This window comes from Coturnix japonica, chromosome 1 (genome assembly GCF_054131305.1).
Source record: "Coturnix japonica strain WE chromosome 1, WE-NBRP24, whole genome shotgun sequence".
NCBI lineage: Eukaryota > Metazoa > Chordata > Aves > Galliformes > Phasianidae > Coturnix > Coturnix japonica.
The window spans coordinates 137,859,248-137,878,127 of NC_140663.1; the positions used below are offsets into that span (position 1 = coordinate 137,859,248).

General features: G+C 33.9%; 1 protein-coding gene across 1 annotated transcript; it reads left to right on the forward strand.

Moving 5' to 3' along the window:
* The first annotated feature begins 7,813 nt into the window (after positions 1–7,813).
* Positions 7,814–17,408, forward strand: SLITRK6 (SLIT and NTRK like family member 6). Its single transcript, XM_015851576.3, has 2 exons — positions 7,814–8,342; positions 11,462–17,408. Exon 2 carries the CDS (start codon positions 11,477–11,479, stop codon positions 13,997–13,999), a length of 2,523 nt encoding a protein of 840 aa, XP_015707062.2. The 5' UTR covers positions 7,814–8,342; positions 11,462–11,476; the 3' UTR covers positions 14,000–17,408.
* Positions 17,409–18,880: the final 1,472 nt, after the last annotated feature.

Sequence of the window (18,880 nt, forward strand, 5' to 3'; positions counted from 1 at the left end):
GGCTTGTTTTAGAAGGGATCTTAAAGGATCATGTAGTTCCTACACTCCTCCCATGGGCAGGGATGCCAGCCACTAACTCATGCTCAACATCATGTTGCACAATCTTCCATCCAAACTAGCCGTGAGCATCTCCAGGGATGGGGCATTAACAGGTTATCTAGATAGCGTGTTTCAGTGTCTCACCACCTTCATAATCAAGGATTTGCTACTAATATGTAATCTACATAGATCTCTGTTTTGCCTCAGTTACTGGAAGTGAGATTCATGCTGCATACCCAGAGTGTGACTAAGACACAAAAAAATGTCAAATTTTCTCTCAGCTTACTACAAATTCATAGTTAGGATGATGGGGAAGGGTAGGCAGGTGATAGTAAAAACAAAATTAAAGCAAGGGTTCTCTATAGAAAGCAAGAAGTAATCATCACTATGGCTTCCAGTGGCAATCCATTGGTCCAAGGATGTCTTAACATCAATGAGGAGGGTTATCTCTTTCTTTCTTTTACTTCCCCTTTCTCTCATTTTAATAGTCCTTTATACTGTCCTGTCAATCTTGAGTTCCTAGGTAACAGCAAATGTTGGTGAGAGCATCCCCTCTCAGATAGGTGGTTGATCTCCTTCAAGGACCACCCTCCAGAAGACTGCTTGGAGTTTTGGAGAGATGTTTCGATTTTCTCATTTGCCTTTCCTGCTTAAGCGGTGTCAGTTTGTGTAGCAACTGATTTTTTTTTTTTTTTTTTTTCTTGAGTACCTCCAAGTATTGAGATTCTGTACCTTTTAGGGGAAACCTGCTCCATGGAATAGCCACCCTCACTAAAGTCACTGTGCCATGAAAAAGTATTTTGCGAACTAGTGTTCACAGAACAATAGAGTGAAAACTTCAGTTCTAAAAGGATAATGAACACATTTTTGTTTCTCTTTATTCTTTTGCTGACTCTGATAGTCTTTGTTGCTAAACATGCAACAGATTTTGCTAAGCTCATATGACTGGCAGGATAAAATAGGTGGAATTACTAAAGGAAAAAAGAATAATGTTTTAAATACTCTGATTCTCATTAAACATAAACTAAAGAGCTTTTGAAGACTAAGGATTTTCCCCTGTATCGCCTGTATGAATTCAAACATAATGCAAATTCAACAGAAAAAAAAATTAAAAAAAAGAAATTCAACACCTCTGTCCTGGGCGGGGTTGCTACCCACTAGATCAGGCAGCCCACAGCCCCATCCAACATGGCCTTCAACTTCTCCATGGGTGGAACACCCACAGCTTCTCTGGGCAAAATGTCAATGAAGATCTCCAGAGATGGGGTATCCACAATTTCTCCGAACAGCCTGTTTTAGTGCCTCACCACACTTTGAGTAAAAGTACATATCACTGATATCACAGTATGTACTGTGTTTTTGAACTCATTGATATACTAAAGAACTTATTAGAATCTCAATATATGCTTTTTTTTTGCTTTTAGTGAAACCTTATAGATCATCACAGAATCACAGAATAATGAAAGGTGGAAGGATTGTCTGGAAGACATCTGGACAAACACCACTGCTCAAGCAGAGACACCTAGCACTGCTTGCTCACGACCATGTTCAAATAGCATTTGATCTCCAGGAAGAGAGATTACCCAGTTTCTCTGGGCAATCTGTACTAGTGCCTGACAGAATCTCTTGTGTTTTTAGTTTGTGTCCATTGTCACCACCACTGAACACAACTGGAAAGCACACAACTGTCTTCTTTGCCTGCCTTCTTTCGACCCTCTCTTCTGGTATTTATCCACATTATTAAGCTCCATTCCAAGCCTTCTATTTTCTAAGCTGAACAGTCTAGAGACTATTCAAGACTGGACCTAGTATTATCCAATTGCGTTACACTGTACATTGCACGGAAGTTCCTATTAATTCACTGACCACATTATTAATCGGATTGAGACAGTGACTACCAAGTTGGAGGCGATTCTGATGACAAAATCTACGCCTGATACCATGCAGAGTGCAAGACCCAGCTGTCCTACTATTAAGTTCACACCTGCTCATGGTCTGCAATTGCTTTGCACAGACGCTAGTATATGGTTGTTATTAGAACAAACATTAATCTGTAAAGTCTCTAGTGAAAATTAGATAAACTTAATTGGATTGCTAAGGTGCACATAAAAGGCTTTGTATGTAAGCAAGGTACATAGAAGGTAGGGTATAGAACAAATGAAATTTTGGAAGTATATAACACACTTAGCAGTGTCACTGAAAGAAAGTTAAGTGTTTCTATCAATTTGACCACAGGGATGAGATGGACTGTCTCAGTAAAGAATATCACTACTTCACCCTATTCTCATCTTTTTCAATAGCAAAAAGAACATAAAGTTCACCCTTCCTGTCCTACTTTCTGCTTTTTTCTTTACTGGAAATATTCCCACTCTCATCTCTCACCTCTGAGGAAATGAATTTTTCTTTCATGTTCATAAAGAGGATTTTCCATGCTTTTCCCATTTTTACAGAGGCAAAATTACTGATTCTGCTGTACTAATGGTCTTCTTAGCCCATATAAGCATGTCAGATTCATGATTTGGATAAAATAGACAAGACCCTACATATGAATAAATATGAACACATGTTGCATATGAATAAAAATTCTTACTTGCATGTACTGTTCAAGTGTTCAATTTGTCTGTATGCCTGATTGCTTAAAAAAACAAAACACAACATTTAACTAAATAACATTTGAAAAATAACACTGAAGAAAGATATATAAGCATGTTCTTACTTCAGAAATAAAGCAGAATTTACCCTAATGAGCTTGATGTTAGAGCTATCATCCTGTCATCAAAATTTCAAGATAAGCTTAACTGATCAAATAAACACCTCCCAGGTGCTTACTTTATATACATGAGATAGTTACTTTTTTTAAGAAGAAACTTGTTGTTCCTTCTGAAAAAATTAGCTGAGATATAACAGTATTTTTTTTTCAAGAGAGAAATTCCATCAAAACTTCTAAAATTATATTCTTTAAATTAAAAGGCAAACAAACAAACAAACAAAAACAAAACAAAACAAAACAAAACAACCATGAAGAAGTGTATACTTTCTTATTCAGTTCATTACTTTTTTTTTCTAATATAGAAACTTCAGTCGCGGCCAGCATGACTCTCATACCTTTGAAAGTTAACTTCTTAAAATAAATGACTATTTTAGAACAGAAGCCAAAATGAAATCATTGGCAAATGTAGGTTTGTATGTTCTTCCCAGATAGACAGAAAAGCTTTTTAACATTGCTGAAATGAGTCCTAAATCTGGTAAATTTAATTACTGAAATGGGGTCTATTTGCTCCGTGATAATAATATGAATAATATGAAATAAGAACTGTGGCTACATGGCAGAATGAAAAGTTAAGACAATATCCTCTAAATGCAGGAGTGAAGTTGATGAGGCCAGAGTCTTCAGTGATGTGCAGCAACAGAATGAGGCAATGGGCAGAAACTAGAGCACAGGAAGTTTAATTCAAACAGAAGGAATAATTTCTGTAGTGTGGGAGTGACAGAGCATGGAACAGGTTGCCCAAAAAGACTGTGGAGCATCCTTCTCTGGAGCTATTCAAGATGTGCCTGTATGCTTTCCCATGCATTTTCCCCCTGAATATGTACATAGCATCCTCATGTGAATGCACTGGCTATTTTTGAGTTATATTATAAACTTGATTGTCTATTGCAGTCAATTTCTTAGTTTATTTATTTATTTATTTATTTTTAAAGCTCTCAAGTATAATCTGTGTTGTCAGAGTTTCTGTGGAACTGAAATATCATGCAATTTACAATTAGCCTATGTGCAAGCTTCATGAACAGGCTTAGGCATATTCAGCATGTAGAACCTAATTTGCATCTAATAGGATAATAATATTTTACACCATTGTTCCACTATTTGATGGTTTCCTATTTAGACATACTGGAATAGACCAAAACCAGTTCTTTTTAACATGAAAAAGAAACAAAGAGAAAAACATATTTAAATCGTCATCTTTTGTTCCACTTTTTGATTACCGCGTATTTAGTGATTATTTTTTTCTTGTTTCCTTTTCCTGTAAAAGCTTCTAACATATTAGTATATCTGTATATTCATGTTCCAACAGTGAAATTTATAAACCATTGATAGATGAATTTCAAGCTAGCAGTTCATCTGGAACTGTTAACATATTGAAAAATTACATTTTTCAAATTACATGATGAACCTGTACAGTATGTGCATGTTTGTGTTTATCATCTATCTTAGGAATTAGAAGACAAAACTGGATTTATTTTATTTTATTATTTTATTTTATTTTTATTTTATTTTACTTTATTATTTTATTTTATTTTATTTTATTTTATTTTATTTTATTTTATTTTATTTTATTTTATTTTTCTTGTAAAATACTATGGCACACAGGACAGAACTGATCTGTTACTTATTATTTTGAAAACTTTATATATTTTTTTTATTTATTTTTTTTTTTTTAACTATGGAAAAGCAAATAGAACATATGTAACATTTATTAACTTAGAATTATATTTTAATTTATTTATTTATTCAAGCATAGTTTAAAGTATATTGTTAAGATTTTAGGAGTATTTATTAAAAAGTCAAATACCAAAGAAGACAAGGGAAATTCTTCTGGTGATTTCACTTTGGGTTTTCTCTCCGACTTGACAAAAAAAGCTTTACAACAACTGTCTTTAAATTTTCAGTGCCTATGTGTCAATGTAGAGGATTACTTGACTCTAAAATTACAGTAAAATGACTGTATCAGTGTGTTACTGTAATCAGTGACAAAAATTCTAGGCTGCAAAGATTGTTAAGAAAATGGATCACAGATAGATTGGTACAGAGATTTTTAGGCTGCAAGCATACTACATAATACCAAAGCAGAACTCAATTGTTTGGTTCTCAGGTAACAGGCAAGCCAAGTACATCTAAATTGTATGAATCTGATTCATCACAATGGAAGACTGCAAGTACTCAGGTGACTTTTCTTCTCTCCACACCAGTCACCTCCAGGCACTACTTTTTGAACTGACATTCAATATTCCAAGCTCAGGAGGAAGAGAAAGGGGAAGTGGGAGAAAAAGGAGGGAAAACAAAGGGAGAGGGAGAAAGTGGAGGGAGAATTCTCTTCAGAATTCTGAGATTTTCTCAGAACAGATTAGGATAATTTAACTTTGATACTAAACTCTTCCTACATTGTGCAGAACTGTTTTTTGTTAGTGTGTAAACAAGGGAGAAATGCAGAGGAGATTCAAAATCTATTGCATAGAAGGAAATAAGTTAAATTATAGATTACACATTTGCAAAAAGATAAATAATGCACTAAAGAAGTGTGAATTATTTTCAGAAGAGAAATCAGTTTGGTGTCACCTGTTCCCAAAATAAAGCCTATTTATCCTCACTATATCACATTTTATGAAATTTCTCACAGGACAGTTACTCAGGATTGTAAGATTGTTTTTGTTTAATCCAGCAGCTAATTTAACGGAACAGAAAAATGAAACAAAAATAATAAAAGCTTCAGTACAGTTTTTCTTTAAAATCCTTTAGAGAATGTGATATTTACATGATTATTACTAATATACCAAGAAAATTAATGTTTTCAAGCATTTTAATCTGTAAATTTTAAGTTTAATGTCTACATTAGAAATAATTATTTCTTATGAAACAAATACTGTCCAAAGTAACTGAGTATTTATAAATTCTAACTGACAGGATGGCTTTCAGTTACTTCTTACAAACTTCTCTGCAGTCTTCAAAATTTTCCTGAAAAGAACAAACAAATTAAGATTTTCCTCCGACATCAAACAAAGTATTCCAGAAGAGCCTTGAGAGGCTTTTTCTGATTGTACTAAATTTTCCTTTGTGTCAGTTGTTTTATCTGTAGTGTATCATATAACACAGAATTTAATAAAGCTTGATACATAACATTCAGTCATACTCCGTCAAGTCTTAAATACAAGGCATTGTAATTTCCAACTGTGTTTGAAAATTTAGTACCTGGGGAGCAATTCTGTAGCATATATGTATTAGTTAGAGTGCTAGTGTCTCCTTATATGGAGATATTGTAGTTAGTGAAGAATTAAAGAGAAATGAAATAAAACATTTTGGCCCTCATGAAGTAAGCATGACAGTTTTAGATTTTATTTATACAGCTTAAAAAATGTTTAACACTGTCAGAGAAACTGATAAAGATGAATGTTTTAAGTGGAATCTGCAAAACTCATATCAATTCAGTCTTATCATCAACAGGCACTTACAGAAATATTCATTATAATAACTCAATAAATTATTTTTTCATTTTGGTAGAAATAAAACAACTATTAACCATGTTTTTAAAAATCTAGTAAATATGTAAGGAATAGAAAGGAATGATTAACATTCTCGGTGGCTGTTTTAATTATATGTGATTATGAAATGCGTTTTTTGTTTTTCTAGTAGTTGATTTACAAAAACATTTTTGTGATCTTGTTTTACTCTTGTGGATGTTAACAAAAGGGTAGTAAATTTGTTTTCATTTATTACATGAATACATAGTTACCAATATTCTCCATCCTGATCAAGTATGAAGTATGAGAACCTGTAAAAAATTAAATACAAAGGATTTTATCCAAACAAGTCAAAACCTCTATAGACATATACCAATACACATGTATGTATATTTTCAACAAAATTTTGATAACATACATCATCTGGAACATACATATATATAATGGTATCATTATATGTTATCACCTGGAGGGCTATCTGCGCAAAAGGAGTTACTGTAGCTTGACTGGTATAGGGGCTCTAATAAGCAAACTGTTAAGCAATCAAGACACAATAAGGAAAAATAAAATAAAATAAGATAAAATAAAATAAAATAAAAATTATATGCTCTACAGGATTAACATGCCCGAGTACCAGATCTATTGTCGTTCACCAACATGGTTGTGGCCTTGTGGTAGTAGGATGAACAGGAAAGTAGCTTGTACAGCATATAAAACCAGCTGAAGCAGCGTAGGCAGGAGAATAAAACTGTTCTTTAGATCAATGAAACATTTTGTTGTAGTCCTACAGGGTCTGCTAATCACTTGTTTATGAGCACAAAGAAATTAATACTTTACACATAAGACATGCATTTAAGAATGCTGTCACACTGAGAACAGGCTGTTTCTTATCAAAGAAATATTTCATGGATTTAGAACAGAATCTCACATGGATAGGTACTATAATACTGTGCTATAGCATCTGTAAAATAGACAATTGTAATTAACCGAGTTCTCTTCCTGTAGAACAAGGAGAATATTTTAAAATAATATCTACTGTGTGTGCAACCACTGTGCAAATATGATCACAAATATATACATATTTATAAATATATATTTCTCAGAAATTAAAGACATAAGACTGTAAATCCTATGAGTTGACTGAACTAAGTCGTACAGTTTCATTTATATTTCTGAATAACCCTGCATTAGATTGTGATAGACATATTATCCAGAGGGCACTGTTTCCCTTGTGGTGTGTTTTGTGAAGTGCTTTAGGTCTGGAATGTTTACAGTTTTTAAAGCAAGCATTAACAGATATAAACTAAATGCAAGATTTGTCTCAGAGAACAAAGGAACAGGAACCACAGTAGACGGTTTACTGTCTCACAAAATCATCAGTTAACACTGATCTACAAAATAAGTAGCTAAATTTTACTTTCTGAGATTCAGTTAGAAACAGGAAAAAAAAAGGTTTGTGTGTTGCAGGAGGAGGAGCTGATCTGTCTCAAGGTGGAGCTATATCTTATATTAAATGACACTGGCAGATTAAAGCTCTCTGATGGGGAAGGGCTTAAAGGCTGAGTCAAAAGCCAAGAAGTCTCTTTATTTACGCCTACCTCCCAGCCCCCGGCAGTCTGACTGATAACAAACTGAGCTAGCAAGAAAGACTAGAAAGAGCACAGAGAGCACAGAAGCAGCTAGGATCTAAAAATCTGACAAGCCGAGTGATCCAGTGCTTAACATCTTGTTTGTTTACTGCATCCCAGTGCTTGCAAACAGTTAACTGCATGCGGAAAAATCAGCATAGCTGTTAAGTATGCTGTGAATTTTAATCGAGGGAAAAGGAAAACTGCTTACAGGACGGTCTAATGTACACTCTGGATTTTTTCTTTTCAGTTGGACGCTTTGTACTTTGTCTTCTAAACAAGGATTCTGACTTCATGGAGCTGTAGTATCACCGGAGCATTCAGCAAATAATCTGAGAAGAAAGAGTACATTTTTCACGGAGAAAAATTACATTGTATTCACACAGCTGTTCCAATTGTGTGTTACTGAGAATTTCAGGGAGTTTCACTGCTGTACAGGTAAGTAAAGCATTCCAGTTTGTTAAGTAGCTCTGAGTTTATGCAATTCATTTCTCAGTACAAATTAGTTTATTTTCTTCTGCATGACTTTGAATTACATTTAGGTTAAATTGTGGTGGTTTATACTCTTATTGCAAACAGTCTTCCAGGTGCATTTATTCATCTTGTTAACATTATTTCTGAATAGTAGAATATGCTTATTAAGGAAACACTGACCTGATGTCAGTTGAAGGTGGAATGAATAGATGTTACCTTTTATTTTCTGAAAGGCAAAAATTGTTGTAAATACTTTATTTGACTGTGATTCCCTTCAGAATTTCATAAACAATTCTAAAGGCTTTTAGAAAGTGCCGGTTCCAGGCTGGAGGTTTTGGAATTCCTCAACATGATTTTTTTTTTTTTTCTAATAGTTGAATTAAAACAGGCAAAAAAATAGAACCCCGAGTAAAATTTAAAATAATAGTAAAGCAATTTCAGTGTTCTAAGATCCTGTTGTTGATTATTACTTGTCAATCATGTGAATTCTTTGCTGTAAAGTGTTTAATTCTGAAAGTATTCAACATTGCCTTGTAGAGAAGACTGATGTTTTTTGTCTTTCAGAATTCAAACTGCAAAAATATATTATGCAGTTAGACAGTGATCTACTGAAAGCAGATTAACTCACCTAACCTAAGTTAATAGATAGCCCACCGAGAGTTTCATGGCAAGTTCTTGGTTGTTTAGAAGAAAAAAAAAAAAAAGTTAAAAAAGTAATAATGAAGGAATTCTTGTATTATTTCTTAAGAGTGTGTATGTGTATGTGTGTGAGAGAGTTCTATTGATGCTGTTCACAGAAGTATGATGATGATTAAAATGTGACTGTTTTCCAATTGGTAACAAATGTTGTTACTTTCATTTCTAAGAACAAGGCTTTTATTTTAAGAAATAAATTTTTAAATATGTGCTAGAATGCAACAAAATTTTCAGATTTTTGTTGTTTTTTTTTTGTTTGTTTATGTTTCCCCAGGGATTTTTTAAGTACAGCTTGATTTTGGTGCAGATCAAAGCAGTGATTTCTATAGGGGAAAATAATAAAGCATAGGAAGTGGTTCAGCTAGTCATACAGTCGGTTTGGAAACAACATCTGTGAAAAGAGCCTGTGTTCTTTTACCTTGTGTCAGTGGAAAATACATTGATTGATATAAATCATAAATAAATTTCCAGCATACTCTGATCCTAACATTATTCTGCATACTTCAAAATAAAGTTTTGTTGTGCTGTATCTTACCCTATCCACACTGAGAGGAAAAAATAAAAATAAAAAATAGCAACTTAAAAGATTATACACATTAAACATATGCATTTAGAGTTCAAGGGCTATTCCATGAGACAAATTATTTCCTCTACTGAAACAAGTATGTATTTAGGGGACACTTTCAAATACCACAAGTTACAGTCACTACTTCTAAACTCATACATCTGCTTCCAGATATCGAAAATTTCAAATGGAGAAAACACAGTTCACTTTTCATACATTTGCTGTTGGTGTGTGTGTTTATAAAACACTCATATAGGAGCACTAAGATGCTTACATTTTTAAGTCTTGCATCCTCGAGAAGCTGTGCTGTGACTAAGGTACCATTATTACTAAAAATTGATTGTTTAGAAACAACAAAATATTTGATCATACTTTGAGAATGTTCATGCATGTAGTTGAATATATTCTCAGTAAGGGTTCTAATCCTTCAGAAACTAACACTTCAACTGGTTAATTATGTGGTGATAGTTAATTTTGCAATAACATTTTGAAATTCCTGTTACTAGAAGTTACTTTGAAAACTGATAGAACCTTAGTATCTGGATTTCTTAAGAAACCTGCTTAGATCAGTCCTGGAATGAATAAAGAGCACCAAAACATTGTTCTGTAGTAAATCTTCCATTTCATTTGAAGATTTCACTCCATCTCACATATCAAGAAATATTCATTCATGCTAATTATATAGAAACAGAGAATCAACACATGAAAAGTGTAGTATAATCTATTTTCAAACAATAACAAACATTTGTTTGACTTAAACGCATAAGTTTTGCTGTAGACTTCACAGTTGTACACTAACAATGCATTTCTCAGGTATTAAAAAGTTTCAGACCAGCTTGGTGGCTGGTACTTTAAGATACATAACATTATTGACGATGCTGCCAATAGATTTTAAGTAGTAAGACGAAGTTAACTCTGAGCAGATTTCAGAATTATTGTGTTAATTAATATCTATAATAACTGAAAGGAACCTAATGATCAATCTCCAAGTAATCTCTTTGTTACCTGCCCACCTATTTCTTCTGAAATGTGCTGCATTTTTTTTCTTCTCATTTCTTTTTCTCTAATTGCATACACAAATATGTGTATATTTTATTCAATCACCACAATATTAAAGAGATTTAAATTTTGGCCTTTTACTCAATACACATGAACTACATTATGCACATTATAATTTATCTACAGGAAAAACAGTATTTGGTCTACTTCCTTTTCAGTTTGAGTATACAAGGATTACAGAGGAAATAACTTCTAATTTGCATACATAATACAGAATCAGAGGAGAAGTTCCCCGTTGGAAGGCTTTTTTTTTTTGTTGTTGTTGTTGTTTTTTCTTACAACACATTGTTGAATGAAACCAAATCTTGTATCTTCCCTGGACAAAATTAAGTTGAGCTTAGAAAGCTACTTTTAAAATCTGCATTGTTAAATATTGATGTAAAGAATGAATCCAAAATATATAAGCCTTGATATAAGTTGCCTGGGGGCAGTAACTTACTATTTCTGTGCACTGGTTAACCAAATGTTATATAAATGGTTTATATATAGAAAATGCACTTCTGATGATCTTCTTCTGAGGTGTATCAGCATGATACAATACTGAAGGACTCTTTGTGAATGTCTGCTGATTCAGTACATTAAACTAAATATTCCTAACCCTCCTAAATATTCCTAACCCTTCCTCCACTTACCACCCCCTGCCCCCCCCCCCCTCCCCCCCCCAAGAAAAGAAACATACAAAACCACAAAATGCACTAATTGTGAAATCATGACTGTTGCTTTTTCTTTTTCCATGCCTCCCTCCACCCCTTCTTTATTACAGAATCTGCTGAGCAAGATGAAGCTCTGGATTTTAGTGGTATGTTCAATTCTGGTTGCATCTGATCCTTTCCAGTCAGAAACATCTTTTACTAGAGTCAGAGGATCTTGTCAGAGTTTGTGTTCCTGTGAAGAAAAGGATGACATTATGATTATAAACTGTGAAGAAAGAGGCATCAAGATGGTGTCAGAAATAAATGTCCCACCATCACGGCCTTTCCATCTTAATTTGTTAAACAATGGCCTGACAATGCTACATGTGAATGATTTTGCTGGCCTTGTTAATGCTATCTCTCTTCATCTTGGATTTAATAATATTGCAGATATTGAGCCTGGGGCTTTTAATGGTCTCAACCTTCTTAAGCAACTTCACATCAATCACAATTCTTTAGAAATACTTAAAGAAGATACATTTGATGGATTAGAAAATTTGGAATTTCTTCAAGCAGACAACAATTTCATCACAGTGATTGAAGCAAGTGCCTTTAGCAAGCTTGGTAGGCTTAAAGTGCTTATTTTGAATGATAATGCTATTGAGTACCTTCCTCCAAACATATTTCGTTTCGTGCCATTGACTCATTTAGATCTTCGGGGAAACCAGTTACAGACACTACCATATGTTGGCTTTTTAGAACACATAGGTAGAATTCTAGACCTTCAGCTGGAAGATAATAAATGGGCTTGTAACTGTGATTTGCTTCAGCTGAAGACATGGCTGGAAAACATGCCTCCCCAGTCAATAATAGGAGATGTTGTATGCAACAGTCCTCCAGTTATCAAAGGCAGCATACTAAACAGGTTGAAAAAAGAATCACTTTGTCCTATTCCGACTGCCAATGAACTTGAAGATCCTTCAGGGTCATTGCCCTTGGTTGTAACCACCTCTGTAAGTGACAGTCACCTGTCAACTAATGTCATTCCTATACTGAAAGCTCCTACTAAAGAAACAAATTTAATATTTCATACTTCAAAGCCACCTACACAATTTCCAGGAATCTATTGTCCCATTCCCTGTCACTGCACCAGCCATATGCTCTCAGGAGTTCTCATGCACTGTCAGGAGCGAAATATTGAAAGCCTGTCTGATTTAGGACCTCCTCCTACAAATCCTAAAAAACTTATTCTAGCTGGAAACATTATTCAGACATTACTTAAGTCAGATCTTATGGACTATGCTAGTCTGGAAATGCTTCATTTGGGGAACAATCGTATTGAAATCCTTGAGGAAGGGGCTTTCATGAATCTGACTAGACTGCAGAAACTGTATCTCAATGGCAATCATCTTACAAAGCTAAGCCAGAATCTGTTCCTTGGCCTTCAGCACCTTGAATACTTGTACCTTGAATATAATGCCATCAAAGAAGTTTTACCAGGGACATTTAATACAATGCCAAAACTTAAGGTCCTCTATTTAAATAATAACCTTTTGCAGTCTTTACCACCCCATATCTTTTCTGGGGTGCCACTTGCCAGATTAAATCTGAAAACAAACCAGTTTTCTCATTTGCCTGTGAGCAATGTCTTGGATGAACTAGATATGTTGGTACAAATTGAACTTGAAGACAACCCCTGGGATTGTACATGCGATTCAGTTGGACTGCAAAAATGGATACAAAAGCTGAGTAAGAGTACAATGATGGGCGACATTTTTTGTAAATCTCCAGGACACTTAGAAAAAAAAGAACTGAAATCCCTCAACAGTGAAGTCTTATGTCCAGATTTAATAAACAGCCCTGCCCTACCAACTCATGCCAGTTTTGTAGTTGTAACAACTTCTACTACTACTAGCAATGCTGCAGACAACATCCTACAATCACTTACAGAAGCTGTCCCACTTTCTGTTCTAATACTGGGACTTCTAATTGTGTTTATAATTATTGTATTTTGTGCAGCAGGAATAGTTGTTCTTGTTCTGCATCGGCGGCGAAGATGTAAAAAGAAACAAGCCAATGAACAAATGAGGGATAGTAGCCCAGTTCACCTTCAGTACAGCATGTATGGGCATAAGACAACACATCACACAATGGAGCGCCCAGCTGCAGCTCTCTATGAACAACGTATGATTACTCCCATGGTTCAGGTCTATCATAGCCCATCTTTCAGCCCAAAGCATACTGAACAACAAGAAGAGGAAAGTGAGAAAGCAACTAATGATTCCAAACATCTCTGCAGAAGTCTCCTGGAAAGAGAGAATAGTTCACCACTTACTGGTTCAAATGTCAAATATACAGCTGCAGATCAGTCTGCAGAATTTCTGTCTTTTCAAGATGCCAGCTGCTTGTACAGAAACATTCTTGAAAAAGAGAGGGAACTGCAGCAACTTGGAATCACAGAGTACTTAAGAAAAAATATTGTTCAACTCCAACCTGAAATGGAAGTACATTATCCTGGAACACAAGAGGAACTGAAGCTAATGGAAACACTAATGTACTCCAGACCAAGAAAGGTTTTTCTAGAACAAACTAAAAATGAGTATTTTGAACTCAAAGCTAATTTACATGCTGAGCCTGACTACCTAGAAGTCCTGGAACAGCAAACATGAGGTGATAAAACATTGGGCTAGGGCCAAATTTCTGTAATTCCATTTTAAGTTGGAACTGTTGAAAATAAAAGTGCCTTGTAATGACATGTCAACAGTCAAAACATAAGCACAACAGTAATCCTAGCAAAAAACAAAACAAACAAAAAAAGAAACAAACAAACAAACAAAACCAACAAAACTCAGGGATCACTGTGGGAAGCCATGGGGTTGTGTGTAGACAATATGTTTCAACTCAAACATGAATTGTGTGATTGAACTGTGAGAGGATGGTTGCTTATTGCAATATTCCTTAGCATTTTTTTTAAAGGTGTGTATGACATTCTTTGTGTACCTAACCTATGAAAAAATGTTTGTTACCTTTACTCTCTGGTTTTCCCCTAGCTTAATTAGATTCCTTAAAACAAACACAAAAAGAAAAACAAACAAACCCTCCCACCGGTGTTTGTAGTTAGAAGCTTAGAGTGCATTAAGTATTAGTATGAGTTCTGCATACATGACCGTTGTCTACAACCACACCTAACATACTCTTATAATAAATATGAAAGGATTTAAAATATTGTCCTGCTAAATGTCCATTAAAAACAAGAAAAGAATGATTTTTGTGTATCCACCCATTGACACAGCCTGCATAGATTTGATTTTTTTTTGAACTTCATCATATGCGTTCTTTATCAGTACTAGGAACAAAATAAAAAATAATTTTAAAAAAATCTACGTTTACCCAACGTCTTACACGAAGAAACATTGCAAGCATTTTGATATTTACCCTATATGATAGCTTTACTTAAGTTTGGACAATCTTTCTTAAGCTGCTGCTATAAAACATTGTGTATCACTGGTGTTTCAACTCACAGTCATGGGCAATTGGAAAAGCTACTGAGACTCAGCTGTAAATATCTTGCTGTATTTAATAAGTTTGATTTTTTATGTCTATATATAAAAACAATTTCTGTGCTGGCTTTAAATATCCTTGGAGGAAATTAGTTTGCTGCAACTAGGAGCTTCCATGTGCAAAAGCAGGTTCTTTCCCTCACTACCCAAGAGCAACTTCCAAATAGAACAACTGCAACAAAGCATATGTGTGAGGAACAGTAATATTATTTAGCTGTTGTTTGTACAAAAATATGTTATATTTTGCAGAATCTAGAAAAAAGTAATGTGTTGTGGAAAAAATACAAAAAAAAAAAAAAGAAAAAAAAGAAAAAAGTAGAACACGTCAGATTTATTTTTGCAAGGAATTCTAGCTAGATTTATATATACTATTTATTCTGTATAATTTTGTATTTCTTTTTCAACTCACTAGAATAGAAAAATCTTATTCCTAGCTGCCTTTCAGGAAATATAAGGAACTGGTCTCTATCAGTGAAAATGAAATAAAGAAATTTTTAAATGTCATGTTCTTAGAATTCACTTTTCAAAGAATAAGGCAGCAATTTCTGCATGCATAAGTTTAGAATTGTTCAGAAATTGTCAGAAGACAATGCTTTTCATTGTTGTCATGTAGACAGGATTGTCTTGTCTGGAGTGCAGTAAGGTCATTCAGTTTCTGTACATGACTGACACAATGCCAAAACACAAATTTTGACCTTCATATATCTTCCTCTGAGCAAATCTTCTGTAAACTGACTATGTATGAAGAACTTCCATTTTGTTAATTTCTGTTTGTTGGCCTAAGGATCAACTGAATTGCCACATACCTACATTTGAATGCCAGACTTTACACTAAAGTCTTGATAAACACAAAGATACATATTCTTTAGTTGATCTCACTGCTGATATATTACCTATATATCCTATATATTACCTATATTACCTATAAAAATGTGCGTTCTTCATTTTATGTGCATAGAGGTTTACAGGTTTCTGACATATTTTTTTTCCCCTATATTATATACACAATCAGATTCTCAGTTCTTTCAAATTTGCATAAAGATAATGTCTTAAATGGTGCTAGTCTATTTTCTGTAACTGGAGGATCTGACCACTTGCCTCTATTAACAAATCATTTTCCTTATTAACATTTTTGAGAAGTCATCACTTTACTATTGAAATAAACTCCTTGTTTTTCAAGAATAAAAATGCTATATATTAGAAAATAATAATATTTCTTCTTTCTATAAATGAGAATAATTTAGTTTAGAATACCTCTGTATTCATAAGAATTAGGAAGAGTAAATCTGGTTACAATTTATATTTTTTTCTTGGTATCTTTGTTCTAGACAAAGGTTATGCTGAGTACTACTTGTGGAGGTAAGGCAATGCTGGAAAATGCAACTACATTAGATTTACATTAGCTGAAGTATCTAGTGTTATTTTAGCTGTCCTTGCACTTAAGACGTGATTGGACTTCATAGACCTGTCACAGATTCTATGGAAACCCAAACCTTGTTCTCTAGGAGTGACCAGATCTCAATTGGGATTGCGTAGAACATTAAAGTGATACTAGTTTTCTACATTTCAGCAGTTAAATTCCACTCAGAAAATAATCTAATAATAATTGATGGGGGAAAAAAAAAAATAATAATACTTCAGTCAATGGGAATTGAACTAATAACTGATTAAATATTGAATCTTCCCCACAAGTGTTCTTTTCTAAATTCTCAGGGATTTAAAAGTTGTGCAAAGAGAAAAATAACAAATATTTATATGGTACATTATAAGCTTTAGTACTTAAGTATTTTGGTGTCTTTCATTTCAGTAGTAATTTCTATTAGCAAAAAATGGGTGTAAAATTAATACTCTGTAATTGGCAAGATACAGGGAAATGATCATTCAAGCCCTCAGGCCTGATTAAAGTGAAATAGTTTCAGACTAAAGACAATTGCCACATGAACAGATGTCACTTTGCTTAGCTATTAACAGAAAATTGGCAGAATGCTGAGGACAACTGTGTGACAAAACATTCTTCTTCATTGCCATCTCAAGGCATCAGAAAAAAAGAATGAGCTAAATTCATGTCAAAGCAACTCAGTTACAAAGCTGTATCGGAGCATCACTCAGAACAAATGAAGAGCTTTAGCTTTTAGCTTTCCCTCAGATGGGAGATTCACACCATTCATTATATCAGGGTGACTGTACTCTGTGGTAGTCTGTAAAAGTGCAAGTTTTGAAATATCCAGGAATCACAAAAATATGTCACATCATCCATTTTCCTATCATTTGTTCCTACTGGACTATCATGTATTAAATGTTGTATGATGAGGTGAGAGCAGGTCTGTCTGTTTTCTTTCCTCATATTAACATTCTAAGACTGTTCTTTTCCAGCTGTGAGGAAAATGGATATTGACAAAACAAAATGGGATAAGAATTTGTCTTCATATAATTATTATTCAGCTGAAGAATATCAATATTAGCTAACACTTATAAAGTCAAAAAACAAAGAATGTATTATATTTGAAAGGGAAAAGGATGAATTATCTATTTGTAAAGGTTCTTTGGTATATGTTCATTATAGTAATTTTAAAAGTTACCTGATATTGTTACTGTTATTTCTGGAAACCTGGAAGATTCATTCAGATTTTATTTATTTATTAAAGCCATGTTCTGATATATATATGTCAGAACATATATATATATATATTTTTTTTTTTATTCCAATGACAGATACAATAAAGTGGTTTCATAGCTTTCACTTAGCTAGAATAACAGAGGCTGGAAGAAAAGCTAGAAGTTTGACAGTGCAGCAAAGTGAATCATTTTTTCTTCTGTCAGCATGATCATTAAACTGTGTGCACGAACGGTGTTTTATCAAGCAAACTAGTGTACTTGAGAGGTATGTTATTGTTGCTAGGTTGCTTTGAGATAACCAACACTACTATTTTCCCTCTCACATTTGACTGAAGAAAAAATACAAATAAAAATATACACCCAATTCTGAAATGAAATGAAAAACAACAACAACCAACCAACCAACCAAAAAACACCTAGCAACAACAACAACAAAACCCAGAAGCATATATTTGCTCTTACTTATTTTATCTTGGCTTTATCTACTTAAGCTCATAAACGTCAAATGCATTTCCTTTTATTTCCGCTACTTTACTTTTTTTTTCTCATAAGCTTTTAGTATTGATACTGAATATATTACCTACAGTAATGCCTTTTCAAGCTTCTGAGCAGAAAAAACGCAACACTCACACAAAATCTATCAGAAAACTGAATTTGCATGTAAAGTAGTGCATTTTCCTCTTCAGTATTTTTACATATACTTCTCCATTAGAATGATGTACCTTCTCTAACCAAATTCTAATATGAAAATGAATCTTTACTTTTGTGTCTGCGGTGTGTCAAAGCTACAGGATTTAAATGTCAGCTTTCTTCATTTCTCTATTTGGAACCTGAGGACTGGGTTCTGTCCCCTCTCTTCATGACAAAGAAGTTCCCAGTAAAACCTCTAATAGCAGCCCTTTATATAATGTGCTGTTTACATACACAGAGATTGTTAATTGCATAGTATTCTAAACTAAGAAGTTATGTGTGACTGAAAGAGCAATCTATCTTATCAAGATCCTGGTATGTGAATATAAAATCTATATTTACTGCAACAAAAATATTATTCCAAAGGGTTTAGACTTAGAGGCAAGTGAAATTAATTCAAAAGATCAGCTGAATCCTGTGCTGAAGACAGCATACTTCTATACTTCTATTCCCTTGCAATGAATGCCACAGTACAGAATACCTCCATTTCCATCATTGACAAATACTACTCAACCACAGAGTTTTTTTCAATTTTACTTTGGCAATAAAATTGAAGCCTACTCCTTAGGGAGGTTTTAAATGTGTTCATTGCCTTCAGTGTTCAGTTCCTCTGGCACTTGATGTTAGGTGCATCCTACCGAATTTGGGACAGGGAAGAGCAATCTATTACAGAGTTTGTATGTT